General features: G+C 33.1%; 1 protein-coding gene across 1 annotated transcript; it reads left to right on the top strand.

Moving 5' to 3' along the window:
• The first annotated feature begins 309 nt into the window (after positions 1-309).
• Positions 310-19,943, top strand: LOC106450959 (tetraspanin-10). The gene is made up of 24 exons (XM_048769957.1): positions 310-693; positions 972-1,084; positions 1,168-1,222; positions 1,320-1,375; positions 1,468-1,515; positions 1,603-1,651; positions 1,725-1,808; positions 1,892-1,959; positions 2,092-2,217; positions 2,323-2,398; positions 2,507-3,247; positions 3,375-3,445; positions 3,584-3,732; positions 3,806-4,072; positions 4,206-4,394; positions 10,464-10,705; positions 16,208-16,486; positions 17,518-17,586; positions 17,664-18,009; positions 18,124-18,169; positions 18,261-18,393; positions 18,470-18,675; positions 18,852-19,446; positions 19,649-19,943. Exons 1-11 carry the CDS (start codon positions 640-642, stop codon positions 2,570-2,572), a joined length of 795 nt encoding a protein of 264 aa, XP_048625914.1. The 5' UTR covers positions 310-639; the 3' UTR covers positions 2,573-3,247; positions 3,375-3,445; positions 3,584-3,732; positions 3,806-4,072; positions 4,206-4,394; positions 10,464-10,705; positions 16,208-16,486; positions 17,518-17,586; positions 17,664-18,009; positions 18,124-18,169; positions 18,261-18,393; positions 18,470-18,675; positions 18,852-19,446; positions 19,649-19,943.
• Positions 19,944-20,184: the final 241 nt, after the last annotated feature.

Here is a 20,184-nt window from a genome sequence, read left to right as displayed (position 1 = left end):
GCCCCCCACCCCTTGTTTTTTACATATTCTGAAGATGAACAAACTAAAATGACCGTTGGAGCAATACTTGTTGATCTATTAATTCGAGATTTATATTAAATAAATAATTAACTAGAGATTGCGATAATTTTAGCGTGATAAATAATGACACTTCATTACAAGATTTGAAAACAAATAAATCTATGTTCTGAAAATGTAATACGCATTCGAATTTAAGAGTAATCTCTGCAAAGATTTTAAAAAGAATGGAAACAAAACTTTATGAAAAGAATAAAACACCAAATCAGAGTCGCTCTTAGGATTTGGCACGAGTCAAACGTATACGTTTGTACATTGACCCCTCATCACTGTCTCTCTCTTATTGTTTCTTCTTATATTCGTTTGTCGTGGCGTGTCTGTTCTTGAACCCCCATCGCCAATAACTGAAACCAAAGCATTATGAGCTGTTTTTTACAATGACGAAAGTACCCCCAATCTATTTTCGTTCTTCTTCTTTCTTTTTGGATTAAAGACCCACCTGAAGTTTAAATTCTCATTTGTTTTCTTGCAAAACCCTGAACCAAAGTTTGCATCTTTCTCTTCCAGTTCGTGTCTTTTTCTTTGGAGAAGTTTCTTTTTGAAGCAGGAAGCTTGAAGATAATGGGTATGGGCACAAGCACTTTCGTTATCAGATGGGTCAATCTTCTTACTATGGTCAGACCCTAAATCTCTTCTTCTTCTTTCTTCTTCACTTAGTTTCTATTTCTTAGAGCAGCATTGATCCTTCTTTTGATTCTCTTTCAAGTTTCAATGGAATTGGTTTGTGGAATTAGATTCTTGGTTTCCGTACAACTTACTGTCTTATGAAGATTCCTAGTGAAATTCCACTGCTTGAGTTGTCATAATGTGTGAAAGTTTCGACCTGTTAGTGTTTGCTTGTTTCTGAAACTCTATAGTAATGTCTTGTGTATTACAATGTTTTGTGGTTGAAGCTATTGGCTGGGGCAGTGATAATATTTGGGGTGTGGATGAGTACACACAATGATGGATGCAGAAGGTCTCTTACCTTTCCTGTCTTAGCCCTCGGTGGTTTCATCTTCTTGATGTGAGTTTACACTACACAACAACGGTTCTTAATTATGTAGTCTCTTACTTAAATGTTCTCTGATTTGAATATATTTTCTTCAGATCCATAATCGGGTTTCTTGGCGCGTGCAAGAGAAGTGTGGCGCTTCTTTGGATTGTATCCTTCACTTACCATCTTCTCTTTGCTGTTTCTTGACTTACCATGTTCTCTTTGGATGTGGATCTTCCTTGACATGATGATTTCTCCTTTGAAGTATCTTGTTGTGCTCCTGATCGTCTTGGTAGCGATTCTTGTCTTTACAGTCTTAGCGTAAGTCTCATCTTCCTAAACGTTATTCAACAAAACTTTTTAGCTGTTGAAGATCTACTTGAAGAATTCTCATTCTTTGTTCTGTTTTACAGGTTCATTGTAACAAACAATGGGTCTGGACATACCAATCCTGGTTTAAGGTTAGTGTGTAACCTATTCTTCTTCTTCCATGTGTCACATACCTATTCTGATGCAGAGATCTTGAATCTTTCTGCATATAATCATAGGTACAAGGAGTATAAGCTGAATGATTACAGCTCTTGGTTTCTAAAACAGGTAATTATTATAATTTAAACAAGAATGGTTCTTTTTCTTCTCCTTTCTTTTCTAACTCTTGTTTATGTTTCAGCTTAACAACACCGATAACTGGAAAAGACTCAAGAGCTGTCTTGTTAAATCCGAGCAATGCAGGAAGCTTTCAAAGAAATACAAGGTCTAGTACCTTTCCGCTTAATTAAATTCCTTTTTGGCCCTGATAATCTGTTTAGTGTTGTTGATTTTCTGTTGTGTGTTCAGACCATCAAACAGTTGAAGTCTGCAGAGTTAACCCCAATAGAAGCTGGATGCTGTCGACCACCATCTGAGTATATTCTTTATCCATGTTTCTATACCTTTCCAAATATATAACTGACACTCTTCTTGTTGTTTATTGATGTTTCTATATCTGTTGAACTAACTGTCTCAATGTTGTTGTGTTTGTTGTTGCTGCTGCAAAGGTGTGGTTATCCTGCGGTGAATGGCTCTTACTATGACCTGAGCTTTCATTCAATAAGTTCTAACAAAGATTGTAAGCTTTACAAGAATTTGAGGACAGTCAAGTGCTACAACTGTGATTCTTGCAAGTAGAGCTATTCAACTTCCCTAAGAAAAAAACTAATTCTATACAGTTGTGTCATTAGTTTTCAGATGGGAACTAATTATTCTTTCCATTTAATTAATAACTGCAGAGCTGGAGTAGCTCAGTACATGAAAACCGAGTGGAGACTTGTTGCGATGTTCAACGTGGTTCTGTTCCTTGTCTTGGTAAGACGTTACTAACACAAAAGATCCAAGGTTTTTCTTCTCACATTTGTAAAGTTTTTGGTCTTTTAAGGAAATTACTAATACAAAAAAATCTCTTCCAAACAACAGTCAATGGTGTACTTTGTGGGGTGCTGCGCGAGAAGGAATGCTGCTAGTTACCGGTCCAAAGCTTAGAAACTGAAGCTTTGCTCATTCTATTGTTGGTGAATGCTTTACAGGAGGAGACTGGCTAGAGAAGGCACAAGAACAACCACTTCTCTTCATTCTTTAACTCTCTGTAATCAATGAACTGAGACAGATGGAATATTAACATGAAAAAATTTGATTGGAATTTTACAAAAGTCTAGTCTTTATTCATCACTGTTTTTTTTTTTGATCAACTAAATTTCCATAAAGCAGAGAAAGAGTCGTTCCTAGGCCCAGGCCCAAGAGGGTTCATATTACATAGAGAAGCCTTTGCAACAGAGTCTGCAAACCCATTAGACTCCCTTGGAGTAAAAGAAAAACAGCAGAAAGAAAAAGAGGACGATAGAGCTTCAATATCCAGAAGAATTCCGTGAAGATTCTTTGGTTTACTAACCGAAGCGATGGCTCTGATGAGCCCCAGTGAATCTGACCGGAGCCAGATCTTTATGACGCCAAGATGAATGGCGTGTGTTAGTGCTGCTCGAACCGCTAGAGCTTCCGCTGCGATAGCTGATTGAACATGGGTTTGAAATTGCGATCCTTGAAATGTTGAGGTTTCGTGAGTTGAGAAGATCCATCCGAGGCCTGCTTCCCTGGAGCTCGGGTTCCAAGCCGCATCCGTTTTGCAAAGGGTCGTCTCCTCAGGCATGGCTGGTAGTAGAGGTAGATCCGGTACCTTTGTGCTGTTGTTTGATGTATCGGAGTTCAATTGGGCTGCAATCCATTCCTTAGCTCCTACGAGAGCTTTTGTTACGACCTCTGATTGTGATATGTGTCTTGATTCGAACAGGAGGTGGTTTCGTGTTGTCCATAGCGACCATATAACCCAGTAGAAAATGTTTCCGGAGCATCCTGTCGGAGGTAGACATATCCAGTGTGTCGACCAGTCATCACTGTTTTTTTTTTCCGTCAAAGTTTTTTTAAATTAGATAAATGGGCCTTTTCTAGATCTCTTCCTGAGACTTCCTTTTCTGTTTATTTTTTCCCCGGCAAGTGCAGTATGTATAAAGAGGTCGCACGACTGTCGTCCGGAAGCTGTTGTGTAGAATGTGGAGCAGACCGCCGAAGACCTCCTTCTTCGCTGGGGTGCTACAACTTCGAAGTTCTCTCGCGGTTTTCCATTGACTACATAATTCACAAATGTGTCGGTCAGTTGCTTGAAATACAGATTCCTAATATTTATTTTATTCCCAGAATGCTTAGTTTGTTTGTATTAAGCAGGCGAGATTACAAGCGCTGGCCGCGACCGCCACGGTCGGGGAGAACCTGTTTGTTGCCGTTCAGCAAGTACTACTCTAAAAGAACATCTGAAAAGCTTAGTGATGCCTACAGCTGAGAATGAGAACAATGCGCTTGATCCAAAGAATTCACAGAATATTGAAGGAGAGACTCCTCTTTATGCTGCAGCAGAAAATGGGCATTCATAAGTTATTCCAGAGATGTTGAAGCATATGGACCTTGAAACCGCATCAATTGCAGCTAAGAACGGTATTGATCCCTTCCACGTCGCAGTTAAAAAAGTCATCTCGGTAAAGGAACATTCAGATGTATCCAATGGAAACTCTAGAACTTTGTTTTATCGTATAACTTGCTTTGACACATACCTTGGATGTGCTTGCAGACACATTGAAGATCTCTTTGACGTTTTCGGTTCTGGCCACGAAAACAGATTTTTTTGTGTGTGCAATGCATTGCATAAAAAGGCTATCCAAGCATGTGAGGGTAATTCTCATTTTCCTAAGATGGCTAAAAACAATGGTAAATCGCCTCTTTGTTCTTCAGCGCGGATGGGGCACGTCGAAGTTGTCAAGTGAGCTTTTCCATCGTCCTGTACACCCTGTCAAAAATTGTTAAAATTACATATACTTTAATCTTAAACTAGGTTAAGATCCGCGCCTTGCGCGGGATCAGCATTATATATATAAATTATTTTATGTATTAAATATTTTTACATATTATGAAATAATTAATATATATTAAATAATTAAAGTTCAGTAACTATTAAATATATAATTAAATTGGTGCGAACATATAAATTAATTTTATTAATCTAAAAAATATTTTTTTTTATATTTGATAGGATATGTAATTAAATTTAAATGATACTAACATAAATAATATATTTTAGTATATTTTAATATTAATGTCTATTAAATGATGATTTCTACTCATATAGTTTTTCGATCATTTATATCTTTTATAGAAAAAACATTTATATCTTTTATAGAAAAAAATTTAAATTACTGATAACAAAATTTTCATTGTGGGATTAATATTTTTAGTAATTTATAATTTTTTTAAAAAAATAAGTTGTCAATGATCGTTCAAGACTTTTATCAAAAAAATTGTTCAAAGTAAATTTTGAAACTAAAATATTGTATTTTATATGGTTTATAGTTTAATTTAAAATGATATATATATTAATCTTAATAATTAATTAAATTAGACTTTTTACTTATATAATTTTTGTAATCATTTGTATTTTGTCATAACAAAATTTTTAAACTATGGATCATAAAATTTGAATGTGAGACTCTTAACAATTTTAGTAATTTATAGCCGTTTGTAAAAATTTAAAATATAACATATACATAAAAATCTAAATTTTTATTATATGGTTATTGTGGTTGTTTAATTTATTTAGTAGTTTAAAATTAAACAAATATGATAGAAGATACACTATTTTTTTTTATCAAATCTTTATTATTCAAAATCATTAATTGCCATATATACTTTACCTACATTAGACAATTCCGTAAATTTTATTTAAGGAAATAATAAATTACATTAATGTTGAATATATTGTTAGTTTAATAAAAAACTTATTATATAATTAGATGGACCAACATATTTCTCTAATGATTCTAAGAATCATCCTATTGATGACATGTGGCTACAAAAAAAAAAGTCGTAATGTTTCTCAAATAATATATAGGGGATATATGGCTCCAAATTATATTGAAACAAAACTAGGTAAACAACATTATTTATAAGTTGAAAAACATTTGATACCATTATATAATATTATACATTGCACTTTTATTAATTTTAATATTGCACCATCATTCACATTAAAAAAAATGTTCCAGTCCTAAGACAATCATTCAATGTTCAAATTCAAAATTTCGACGTAAACCCAGAACAATATTTGTAAGTGCGTTATTTCAAAACTTTTTTCTTCCCATGAATTTATTTATGATGGAAGTTTCATCTTTATCAACTAAAAAAATTAAAGTTTTATATACAACAATACGACGTTTACAAATAGGAAGAAGAAAAATATATCCAAACTACCTTCCTTGTCTTTTTTGGCTTCATCATACTATAAAAGTTATAAACCCTATACTAAAACTAAACTTCGCCACAATCAGAAACTTTTAAAACAAAAAAAATTCCATTTGTCCTACTAATAAATTAAAATCCACCATACTTAAAAAAATTAAGTAGAAATTGGTTAAACAAAAAGAACTATTGCAAATTAAAAGAAAAATTTACATCTAATGTAGAATGCAAAAATCACAAAGAAATAAAAACGAGAAAGTTAAAAATGTTAAAAATGCATACACCTAGAAAAGGATAAATTTAACAAAATTAAAATACATAATTCATGCGTAGCGCAAAAAATAAATAAAAGTCTATACAAATATAATAACATCAGTAAACAGTTTGTACAACAATAATTTGCAAAGATGAGAAAGATTTAGGAAAAACCTACATAGACAAAATCGTTTAGAAAAAAAAAACCAAGTTTGGCTATCAATGTTTGAGTCTCATTAAAAAAATATTGCACAGAGTATGAGTAAAGAAACTCAAATAACTTCAATCGCTTTACAATCAGTGAGACCATCCGAACAACATTAACAAGAGATGTGAGTACTGCTATTTGTAAGTTAATAAAAAGTTCATATATTCCATTTGATACGTGCTGAATCACTTTATTTCCTAAAACTAAAACATTAGATTGTAGCTATTTTTCAGTACTTCAGCGATAACAAATTTTGTGAGTTTATGTTGGCCACAAATATACAAAAAGTTGTATTTTTCTTCGTCTATGTTTTACCAATCTCATATTTTTCAGACATTTATATTTTATCAAGAAAACGTTTACAGAATATATTAATAAAATCATGAATTTAACTTAACCCCCAAACAAATATCTATCATGGAGCAAAACCAAAACTTGAAAAAATAAAACATTTCACATTATTACCATACACTCTGTAAATCAGAGATAACAAATAGAACCATAAATAAATCAAACAGTCTTAAAAATACAACCTATGTAAATAGCACAAATGGCATCTTGAGTAGGAAAATTCCATTAAAAAATACAATTCTGACCGTAATTGAAAATATGAAAATTTAAGCTATAAAAAAATGTGAAACTTTTAGAAAAAATGTATTAGTTATTCTTACTTTAGATTTTTTCAACTATATCAAAGTGAAAAAAAAATCAAAAGAATAAATATAAACCACTAAACTCTTTTTATTTTTATTTTTTAAAAATTGTGTTATTTAAAAAAAAAAACGTTAGTGGTTCTTTCAACTCAAAAAAAAAAAATTTACAATATGATCTTAGAAAACAAATTATTTTTATTATGTTTAATTTAGAGTAATTTTCCAAATATTTATAAAATTGAAATATATTTAAATATAAAATAATTTTATTGTAAACTCACCCGTCCGTAGGGCGCGCCAAACCCTAGTATATAGTATACATCAAATATCCTAATCAAATTGGATATCTAAATTGATTTTCTATTGTTAGTCATTTAGTAGGAGGTGAATAACAAATCATTAAAAAGATTGATGACGTTGTGGGAGGTGGAAAAGCTATATTAATTGCTGCAGATAATATCCACAAAATTGGATTATATTGTAACATGAGTGTCATATATAAGAACCATGGTGACTTACTGATGGCAATCACTTGCTACGAGAGCTAGGCCTAAGACGGATCGGATATCCGGGCAATTTTAAAGTATCCGGATCCGGATCCTTATCTGACGGATCCATAATTTTACTATCCTTATCCGGATCCGGGGTTCTCGAATATCCGGATGTCGGATATCCTTCTAAAAATTGTAATATCCGGATCCGGATTTGGATCCTTAAAATAAATAAAAAATAATATTAATATATAAAAAATAATTTAAAAATTAAAAATATATAATGTTTTTAATTATTTCTATGTATAATATTATAAAATTTACATAAAATTTATATATACTATTATAAAAATAAAAATATTTTAAATTAATTAATTTGTATATATAGATATTACTATTTTTGAAATAGTTATTAATAAAACTTACGGATCCGGATATCCGGACTAAAAAACTAAGGTATCCGGATCTGGATCCGGCTTTGACGGATCCAACATTTTACTATCCGGATCCGGATTCGGTCCCTCCGGATATCTGGATTTTCGAATCGGATCCGGATCGAATCTCGGATCGAATCCGGATCTCGGATAAAAGTCCAAAGCCTAATGAGAGCTAACATAAATGTTACTTCATTGCTCGATTACGTGGACAACACGTTTTGCTATGTTTAAATAATTTTAACCGTTGATATCTTCATGACCGATTTTGATTCAAACAAGATAGAAGACTCGATCTAGTCTTCAAAATTATACTTATATCTCAACAATAAAATATTGGTAAACATTAGCAAAAATTATTTTTATTACTTTGTATATATTATCTAAACTATTTAATATAAATTAAAATCAACCAATATTTACAAATTTATTTGAAATATGAATATTATACTATGATATACATATTTAAAAGGTACTAGAAGTTTATATGCATTGAACACGGTACATAATATTTACAAAGTACAATTTGAAGTTTTAAAACAATATAAATTTATTTACAAACACGATTTTTTTCATTTGTAAATACATAAATAAATAATGGTAGTTAAATTAAAAGTACAACTTAATACAAATTAGCTGTATTCGGTCATTTTAAAATTATTATAAAATAAAACATAATTATTAAAATAGATATACACGTAGCATAGATAAAATACTTATAATTTTATAATGGTTTTTGTGCATAACACATAAAACCACCTACTGTATTAAGGAATAAAATTCAAGTGACGTTCAAATTCCGTGGTTTATCATAACCACTTCTAAAATCAATTCCATCTTTCTTGGCAGTCCATAAACGTCGTTGACCACATCGTTTTGTAGCGGCTGATCGATATACTTCAAGGTCATGGAAATACTTATCGTCCCTTAATCTACAACGATGTTGTATTCTTCGAAAATTAACTGGGGTCGACTCGGTGAAGTCGATGGTATATCTAATCTATTAATTTAGGGTCTTATTTTTTATCTACTATTAACAAGTCATGCTAAAACCATTAAAAAATTAGTTAATATGACATATTTAATTATTTACATTAATAAAAAATCAACTATAAATTTAAATTTTATTTTTTAATTATAACAAATCTGTTGAGAAAGAATCAAACAAAATATTTCTAAAAATTAAATATTTTTTTATAAAATAGTAGATTAAATAATTTCGTAATTACTAATATAATATTATTATAAATCAATTTTAATTACAATTTTATTCTAAAACAATAAAATAGAAAAATACACTATTTTTATAAATTTTATAATTATATTCTGTATTAGATAAAAATAGAAGTGATTTTTGAATTAAATATGACAAAATTATATAAAATAGGTAAATTAACAAAAAAAATAATTGTTTCATTTAAATAAATTAACACTTATTATTAAAATGAGTTAAAATTCGTAAACTATATAATATTTATATACAAAAATATATTTATTAACATAAGTTAAATTTTTATATCTACAACTATATGTTCTCTTTTTATTTATTTTGAAACTCTCAACAATATATTGTTTAAAAATGTTTGTATACAAAAATTATAATAGTATATAGTAACCTTTAGTTCATATACTATTTTAAAAATATATTTTTAGAAAACTATGAAAGTTTAATAATTCATTTAAACTATTAATGACAAATCAAGTTTTAATCATAAGTTTATTTTTATTTTAAATATAACAAAACTTGTTGAGAAAAATTTAGAAAATATTACAAAAAATTAAAATATTTTTATAAAATAATGTATTAATGTAGTAACAAAAACAAATTCAAAATTCATGTAATCTTCCAAACTCAAAAATAGTTGTGTAATTTTTCAAAGTTTTCTTGGTAAAATATACAATCTTGACAATAAATATTCAAATTGAAAATGATAATATTTCAAATTTTACAAAAAATAAAAGTATAAATAATAAAAAAAACTTTTTATAATGCACCACGAAAAATAGATATATATGTTGTAAAAATTAAAGTAATCTAATATTTTGAAATTTTAATTAAAAGATATCCGCACAGATGTGCAGGTCAAAATCTAGTATCTTATTAAATGTTAGTTTTTTATTTCCAGTATCATAAGTCGCTAGCATCATAATAGCCGCTGCTCGGGCGTGAATACCAGGACTGTTATAAACCATATGATGGATGTCCATAACCGGCCCGGTCCATAAGCCGGTCCAATACCTAGAGAGAGAGGCGGACGCAGCAAGAGGAGAGAGAGAGAGGCGGTTAGGAGAGACAGCAAACCCTAGTTTCCTTTTACTTGTATTTGTACATGTTTCATATTTGTATCTTTACATTTATCTCTTTGTAATTCCCATATATAAAGGCACCTTATGTTATGAATAATAATAAGAACTTACAGATTCTAAATCCTTAAGTTTACAACACGTTATCATCACAAAACTCTAAACACCCTGAGCCAAAACCAAAATCGCAAAACCCTAAACCTAGCCGCGACCCGACGAACCCTAATCATCCGATCGCGTCTCTTGTTCCAGCTCCAGCCCAAGGCGTTCCTGATCCAGGACAACTCGCGTTCCCGGAAAGCAAGCGTCCCGTTCGTACCAGACGATCAAGCCATTCGCGATCCGACAGCAAACAGCTCGCGTCCCCGATCAGCCGCTCGCGACCTCAGCCTCAATCCGTTCGCAGTCAGCTCGCGTCCAGGCCAGCTCGCGTCCAGTCCAGCTCGAGGTTCATTCTTTGGTGGTCCGGTTTCAACAATCAACTAAGCTAAAAGGTAATTCGAAATCTAAGAACATATGAATCGAATTTGGATTGTTTGATAAAGAATGAAACCATAAAACCTAATCTTTATGATAAAAGCCATAGGATAGTAAATCGAAGCTCTGAAGTTCGATATCCTAAACCCTAAATCATGTTCCTACATGATTAAAACCTCAAATTGGATTTTACAAGTTGAAATCCGATAAACCCTAACCCTATATCTATAAACCCTAAATAATATAAGTATCAGAATTAATTATACTATAATTATCAAATCACATATTAAAACCATAATCGAATATTTTTGAAATCAAAATTGTTTTCAGTTTTGATCATTGATGTTTTAAATCTGATTAAATCTGATGCTATGTTGCTAGAATTGTTTGACAGTTAAGTTGCTAGATTTATTATGCTCATCTTGCTAGTTTAATAATTCCGATATGTTTAAGTCTTGATTAAATCCGACCTGCTTGTTTTTATTAATGCTCTGATCACCAGTTAGGATTGATAGATTTATTTTCTCATCCTGCTTGGTTAATTTTTCATCTGATTTAAAATTGATTAAACCGACCAGCCTGTTAAAGCATTGATTGAATCCGATAGGTTGCTAGCTTGTTTTGCTTATATAATCCGATAGGTTGATAGATTCATGATAAAATCTAATGTCTTGAGGTTTAAGATTGTATGCTAGGTTCGATTTTATTGATTGATCTGATTAGAAATCATGAAACCCTAATTCTAGTCCTAACCTTAATCATCATATCTGAAATTTGAAACCCTAAATTCATTATGCTTATGAGTTCTATTAAATTGATTGATCTGATTATATGTTTTTAAGGTTTAATAAATTCGGATACTAAATAGATTATTTACACACGGTTTATGCTAAATACCAATCAGCCTTGAAACTGATTCATTGAAATTCATGCTTGAAATCTATATTCTAGTATTGTTAAAATCAACATTGAAACTGATTGAGTGATTAATTGAATCCGTTTTTGCTAGTCTTAATAAACCATAATATTATGAGCACATAGAAATAGTATTGCTGAGACTTGCTAGAAATTGACTGATTGATTAAATGCTTTTAAGATTGATAATTTCATTGTCCTCACAAGATTGAAATCCGAATTGATTGTTTTTAAGAATAAGGCTGCATGAAAAATTATACCTAAATATTGAGTGATATATGATTTGAGATGTCGAAAATCAACCTGAATTTTGCTGCCCTAAATCTCTCTGGAGATAATTATTTACAGTGGACATTGGATACAAAGATTATCCTAAAGTCAAAAGGACTTGGTGAATGTATCATAGAAGGCAATAATGCAAATGAGAAAGATTGATACAAGACAATATTAATTATTCGCCACATCTTATTGAGAGTCTCAAAGATCAGTATTTGACAATTGAGAATCCTCTAGACATTTGGACAGAATTCAAATCGAGATATGATCACCAAAGAAAGGTGTTATTATCAAAAGCTATGGAGAAATCTCAGAATCCAGGGCTACAAATCCGTGGATGAGTTTATTGCTAGCTAAGCCTCTAATACTGATGAGAAACAATGAATTGAGACCTCCTGGATCAACCTCATTACTTGAAGACAATAAGGCCGCAAAGGAAAAGAAAGAATCCAAAGAATCTAACCACGTCCAGGATGATAGACCACACGGCCATGGCCTTGGAGGGTAGAAAGGACGTGGCCATGTCCACTATTATACATTTGGCCGTGGGAACCACTATGGCAAAGGCCCTGAGTATCAACCTAATTTGATACCATGGTCGAGGCAGAGACCGTGGTATATCCTTTAAACCACAAAGCTTGACCAAATCAGTGTGCCATTGATGTAGAATGGGAAACCATTGGGCTAAGATATGTAGGACTCTCAAACATCTTTGTGACCTCTATCAAGAGAGTCTGAAAGGGAAGAATCATGATGCCCACTTGGTATATAAAGATGGTAAATATGATTTTGATCATGAAAGAGATGATCCTATGGAATATGAAATTTCTGATTGCCTAAAAGAATAATGTTAATTTCGACTTCTGTGTTTGTTTTGCTTTTATACTTGCTTTGTTTTATCACTTTGAATTTATTTTATTGCTTTGTTTGCTCCGAACTTAATCAAAGGAATGAATGATTTTTTCAAAGATATAAGTTTATAAGAAATATAGTTGCGGGTATAGCCATTCTCATGATAAGCTACGACCAGACTAAAGAAATTTAATGATTTATATTCACTCATAGAAGCCCATTGAGTTTAAAAGATATAAGAGTGGTTTCCATATTGAAACAATGGGCAAAGGAAATAAAAAGTTCCTTTTAGATATATAAAATTCGCCCAAGACCATAGAAAAATGGTCGAAACTATACCTACATTCTCTACTGGTCTTTACTATGCCAAGATCAGGATGATAGATGCTAAATGCCTGCGAAAAATATTCACTTTATGGCATAACCGGATTGACCATCCTGGTTCAAACATGATGCGAAATTGATATACAAATGGGCACACATTGAAAGAAAGAAAGAGTTATCCCAAAGAATCTCACGTGTGTAGCATGTACACAAGGGAAACTCATTGATAGGCCATCACCAGTCAAAGAGACTAAGTAAATAATAAACTGGTGAATACATGTCTCAAGCGTTTAAATGATTATGGTATGTCCATGAGGGTAAGTGTGGACAATGACAATTCCTTGATACATGTCCATACCAAGTATGGCTTGGCCGAAATCTTTTATTAAACGGATACAACTGATTGCTAGACCATTACTTATGAGGTCAAAACACTCAGTCACAGCTTGGGCCACACAAAATTTACATGCATCTAAGTTAATACGCATCAGGCCATTTAATGAGCATAGATATTCCCCATCGATTAGATAACGGGTCAAGAACCAAACATATCCCATCGTAAGACATTTGGATGTGCCGTCTATATACAAATTACTCCACCACAGATAACTAAGATGAAACCTCAAAGGAGGATGGGGGTATATGTTGGATATGATTTTCCCACGATTATTAAGTACCTTGAGCCAAATATAGGTGATCAATTTGAGGCCAAGTACACGGATTAGGGGGGAGAAAGTAATAAGCTGGTAAAAGAGTAAAAGAAATTACATGGAATCATACATCCTTATATTGGCAAGATCCTCGGACTCAAGAATGAGATTTAGAAGTCCAAAAGATTATACAAAAGCTAGCTTAAACAATTGCCAGATTTTGTTACTGACCTGAATAGAATGACTAAGTCATATATACCAGCTGTAAATACACCAAATTCGAATTGATGTTCAAGAAGGACACAATCAAGTTGCTACTGAGTCTAAGGATAAGATCAATAAAGTTCCAAAGATAAGATCCCTCAGATATTAAAGAAAGGTGCTAATGAATCCGTAGACGAGGGAATCCTAGACATGGTCGATCCTAAGATGGACAAACTTAAAAGCCACGGCCGTGGATGAGGAAACCATAAACATGGTTGTACCTAAGGTGCCTAACAATGAGGCTTGGGACGCTAAGCTTCAGGGCACTGAAGGTCATAATGAAACCTCAATAAGTTATGTCATGTCCGAGGAACAAATGGAACAAGAGAAAGAAAGTCGACATTGATGATATATTTGCATGCAGTGTAACACTTGAGATTATGAAATGAATGAGGATCATGAACCCACGTCCATACATGAGTGCACTCAACAAATCAGATTAGATCAAATGGAAAGGGGGCATGGAGTTAAGTTCATTAAGAAAAGAGAGGTTTTGGTCCCATAGTTCGGACACCTCTAGATGTGAAACTAGTTGGACAAAAATGAGTCTTTGTGAAAGAAATGATACATGGCGAGATAGCAAGATATAAGGCACGACCATATGCACAAAGATTCCACAAAGACCAGGAATCAATTATGAGGAGACATACTCCCCTGTGGTGGATGCAACAAACATTTAGATTCCTAACAAGTCTGGCCATAAAAGAAGAAAAATAGACTTGCGGTTAAAGGATGTAGAAACCGCCTACTTGTATGATCCACTAGATAATGAGATATATATAAAAGTCCCAGACGGTATTGAGTTGTCAAATGCAACAGGTTCTCGAGAACTAAAGTATACAAGTATGTGTTAATGATCTAAAATATCCTAGGAACCTCTGGAGAGACTTTCAAACGATTATCTAAAGAAATAGATTGAAATGAAAATTTGGGACAAACAAAGTTTTGTTTAGGATTACAAATTGAACATCTTAAAAGATGGAATCCTTGTGCATCAAAGGACTTATAGAAAGGTATTCAAACGGTTTTAACATGGACCAAAGCTCGCCCATTGAGTTGTCCCATAAGGTCCCTTGGTCCGGACACAAACCCATTGTAAGTCCCAAGAAGGACATGGTCGTGAGTACCCCTGACTTGGACACGGATCCTTTGGTCTCAAGAAGGACAAGAAATATGTCCTTGGTCCGGTAAAGTCCCTTACCCAAGTGCCATTTGCGCCTTGATGTAATAAGCAAGCCATACTAGGCCGGACATGTGTTCTTGCCGTGAATCTCTTATATATGTTTAGCTCATGTTCGACCATGAGGCACTAGAAATAAAGACATACACGTCCCTTACCTTAAGTACTATTGGCGCCTTGCCTTGATGTATTTGTCATGTCATACACATCCGGACATGAGTATTGATGTAAACGTATTGTCTAGGTTTAGGTCATGTCCGAACATAAGGGACTGGGACAGGATAAAATAAATCCTATGTTACATACAAGGAACTAAGAATTTGAGATTACATTATACTAACCAAAACCCAAAGAAGGGTTAATATGTTTTGATTGATACATGTTATCTCTCGGATCCACAATGATGGATCCCAGGCAAGTTATGTCTTTGCAACGCGGTAGCACTACTTTACCTTGGTATTGAGACCATTAGTCATTGGCGTCCATGAAGTTCAACCATCAGGTTGGGATGCGCCAACTTGAAGAACATATACGGAGGTACACATCAGGGGGAGTAATACGTGTTGTACTCTTTTTCCTTTATCATGGTTTTGTCCCACTGGGTTTTCCTGATAAGGTTTAATGAGGCAACATCCAAAGCGTATTACAAACTCTGAATGGTTATGACATCCAAGGGGGAGTGTTATAAATCATATGATGGATGTCCATAACCGGCTCGGTCCATAAGCCGGCCCAATACCTAGAGAGAGAGAGGCGGCCGCAGCAAGATGAGAGAGAGAGAGACGGCTAGGAGAGACAGCAAACCCTAGTTTCCTTTTACTTGTATTTGTATACTTTCCATATTTGTATCTTTCCATTTATCTCTTTGTAATTCCCATATAAAAGGGCACCTTATGTTATGAATAATAATAAGAACTTACAGATTCTAAATCCTTAAGTTTACAACACGTTATCAGCACGAAACTCTAAACACCCTGAGCCAAAACCAAAATCGCAAAACCCTAAACCTAGCCGCGACCCGACGAACCCTAATCATCCGATCGCATCTCTTGTTCCAGCTCACGTCCCCGATCAGCTCCAGCCCAAGGCGTTTCTGATCCATGACAGCTCGCGTTCCCGGACAGCAAGCGTCGCGTTCGCACCAGACGATCAAGCCCTTCGCGATCCGACAGTAAACAGCTCGCGTCCCCGATCAGCCGCTCGCGTCCCCGATCAGCCGCTCGCGACCTCAGCCTCAATCCGTTCGCAGTCAGCTCGCATCCAGGCCAGCTCGCGTCCAGTCCAGCTCGAGGTTCATTCTTTGGTGGTCCGGTTTCAACAATCAACTAAGCTAAAAGGTAATTCGAAATCTAAGAACATATGGATCGAATTTGGATTGTTTGATATAGTAACATTTAGTTCATATACTATTTTAAAAATATATTTTTAGAAAACTATAAAATTTTAATAATTCATTTAAACTATTAATGACAAATCAAGTTTTAATTATAAGTTTATTTTTATTTTAAATATAACAAACCATGTTGAGAAAAATTTAGAAAATAATACAAAATATTAAAATATTTTTATAAAATAATGTAATGCAGTAACAAAAACAAATTCAAAATTCATGTAATCTTCCAAACTCAAAAATAGTTGTGTAATTTTCCAAAGTTTTCTTGGTAAAATATACAATCTTGACAATAAATATTCAAACTGAAAATGGTAATATTTCAAATGTTACAAAAAATAAAATCATAAATAATAAAAAAAACTTTTTATAATGCACCACGTAAAATAGATATATATGTTGTAAAAATTAAAGTAATCTAATATTTTGAAATTTTAATTAAAAAATATTCACACGGACGTGCGGATCAAAATCTAGTATCTTATTAAATGTTAGTTTTTTTATTTCCAGTATCATAAGTCGCTAGCATCATAATAGCCGCTGCTCGGGCGTGTACAATGAAATTGGAGAACAATACCAGGACCAAGTTGATTAATAATTTTTTTTTTTTGGTAAAATAGTTTGTTTTTTTTTGAAAAAGGGCATATAAAATAGTTGATTAATAATTTCTATAATATTAGATTTGCAAGCTGTACCAAATCAGTAATACATAGCAAAAACCAACACGAAACATATAAAATGATTCATCTTTTAGATCAAAGTTTGTCTAATCATGGTATCCATGTATAATAATTATAATTTTGTCTTTGTAACAATTTATATAGTTTAGTTAATATATATTTATGCTGTTAGCTAAATTTAAAATTAGACACGAACTATTTACCATTGCTGAAAGAAATTTTGTGGCGAAAAATATAAGTAACCAATAATAAAATATAACAAATTTTGTGGCTAATAATACTTCCAAACCTTTTGTAGATGGGCTCTGTCAAATCAAACCAAATTTCGCACAGTCGCTTAAAAACCTTTGTTGTCTACATAGTACAGGTTTGATATTAGAACAAGGGTGTCTCAATGATTCCTTAAAAATAATATATAGAGTCAATAGAATGCTAATATTACAGGGGGAAATGGATGCTGCTGCCAGCATGATCGAGAAGGCAATCCAGGCAAATCCACTTAAGCAGAAGCTTTTAACAACTTAGGTTTGATTTTTCATTTTCCTGTTATTTACGAGGTATCCTGACATGAGACCACTGCTCGGGAATTATAGTCCTCCATGACCATGAGTTTTAGATTGTTTTTCTACTTTCCTGGTGCTAAGTGCCGTTTAGATTCTGTTATAACCACCATCGGATATATATCTTCCCAGATTTTTTCACTCATTCAGTATCTTATTTCATTGAAGTGCTTCTCAGGCATCATGATTACACAAAGTGCAAAGTTGTGGTTTATTCAGCGGTGGTTAAGGTATTTTTTCTTTTCTTAAAAATTTTCTTTTTTTTGTTGATATGTATTATACATTTTCCGTTAAAGCGATTCATTTCCTCCCTTTTGAGCAACTCCTCTCTCATGGTTGTGCAGGCATATGCAAAAACATTTAGGTTTAGGGATAAAGTGTTGAAGAAAGGTGGAGTTTGACACATTGTATTACTGAAAAATGCCGAGCCTAATAGATTGACATTATGAAATTTTTGAGTATTGATTTACATTTCATGCAGTTTGGACACATTCCCTTATGATGAAACAACCACTACCTGTGAATCTCTCTCTATACATGGGAGTTCCATGTATTACTATGGCTGGTTCAGTACATGCTCATAATGTTGGTGTCAGTCTTCTCAGTAAACGTTGGTAAGCTCTCGGTAATGTTTTTGTTTCTCGGCAAAATTGCTTCTTACTCTGGACATCCCGTCTTTTTTTTATTCAGGTTTAGGACACCTGGTTGCTTAAAATGAGGATGAGAATGTGCAGTTATCTGTTGATCTAGCTTCTGATGTGACCGCTCTTTCAAAACTGAGATAAGTCTTGGTCCGTCCTTTACTGCAAAGGTGAAAAGTACCGTCCTTAAAGAAAACTCAATGCCTTTGCAGATTGTGGACTCATATAGTCATACGGGTGAAGATCTGAAAGAGAGTCAGTCCATGAGATCTTCCTCTCTTTTTTACTTCCAAGACTATAGGAACTAGACTTGTAGATTACTGCTTTGTCTAGTAAAAGGAATTTTGTAAAATCACTCTTTTTCTTTCTTTTTCTTTTTGGTTCTCTCATCCAGCTTAATTTAGCTTTATAGTGATTCTTGGTAAGTCTAGGTGGAAGTGGATTTGGTAACTCCAAATCAACAACACAAAAGACACCGATGCTTCGTTTCCTACGCCAGCCAAGAAAGATGCAGAGAGCGATGCTTCACTTTTGAAAAAGAGCTCTGAGGTCGCTGAGGATAACAAGAAAAATGTCTAATAGAGAAGGCTGATATGGGAGACAATTTTGGTTGCAGCCAAAATTAAGAGAAGCCTGGTGGAGCTAAATCTAAAAAGGAGAAAAAGGTGCTTCATCTTCATCGAAGCGGTTCCACTAATGCTTCATTGAGCTCAATGAAACCGAAAGAAAGAAAAGGTAGAGTTCAGCAACCAGCTAGTTCAGGTACTAATCTTTTGAAGTCAAGGCTTCAAAATGATCGCAGTGAATCCGTGAAAGGCGCTGCCATGAGCAAGAAACAATATGTGAAGAAGATAAGCTCTAAACCTCTCACAGTGGAGAAGAGGAAGACGAACTTCTTCGAAGATGCAGAGAAATGTAATTAGTCAGAGGATTAATATAAAAAGACGTCTGATATCTCCGCCAAAACACCATCGGATTATTCATCAGAGGATGATAGTGATGTGACTTTTATGTCTAGGAAGCAAGGTAACCTATATAGATCGCAAAATTTAACTTAAAATCACATGCTCTATTCTCTCTATCTGATATGCTAATATTTGGATCTGGATGGAGGAACAAATAAGTAATTTACTTGTTAGTGGTATTATTTAGGAACATATATAAGCTACACAAACTAAATATGTTATGCTCATGAGAAACTTGGATGCCTTGTCTTTTGTGAACACAGGTTTGAAGGGAGCCTACAAGATTTGCTGAGAAGATCAAGCAGTTACAAGAAGGCTTTAATTAGAGCCCAGTCACAAACCGATTTAGATGATGACTCTCCGGTAGATTGCGTCCCAGATATCCAAGGCGTCTAAGATTTTACCTATTATCAAAACCTGGAAATGATGTTTAAATCCTTTAAAATCACGGTTTTGCTTCTTTCTGACGTTTTATGTTGATCAGGAGAGTGCTTCATAAGAGTTTTGCAACAACTAAATGTTATTAAATCATAACATCAATTTTTTTTTTAATTTCAATGTTTCATAATATTTATTTTCAGAATGGACTTATTATGATGTGTAACTCTTTGTGTTATAATCCAAGCCAGGTGCTAGTTTTGTTTACTCACTGATTACTGGAAGTTTTGTCTGTACATATGGGCATAATTTTGTTACGAATATTTATTAGTTTATGTTTTATTAATTCAAAAACTATCACATTAAGTTATTGTTCATGTTTTCAAAAAAATTAAATCAAATTATATATATATGATATTTT

The sequence above is a fragment of the Brassica napus genome, chromosome C9 (assembly GCF_020379485.1).
Source record: "Brassica napus cultivar Da-Ae chromosome C9, Da-Ae, whole genome shotgun sequence".
NCBI lineage: Eukaryota > Viridiplantae > Streptophyta > Magnoliopsida > Brassicales > Brassicaceae > Brassica > Brassica napus.
This window is presented reverse-complemented; position numbering and strand designations above follow the sequence as displayed.

Bases quoted from the DNA above. Each gene is read 5' to 3' on its own strand.
- LOC106450959 (XM_048769957.1), top strand. From the start codon at position 640: ATGGGTATGGGCACAAGCACTTTCGTTATCAGATGGGTCAATCTTCTT. The intron at 1,652-1,724 runs GTAATTATTATA...TTTATGTTTCAG, and splicing joins GCTCTTGGTTTCTAAAACAG to CTTAACAACACCGATAACTG. The intron at 2,218-2,322 runs GTAGAGCTATTC...TAATAACTGCAG, and splicing joins TACAACTGTGATTCTTGCAA to AGCTGGAGTAGCTCAGTACA.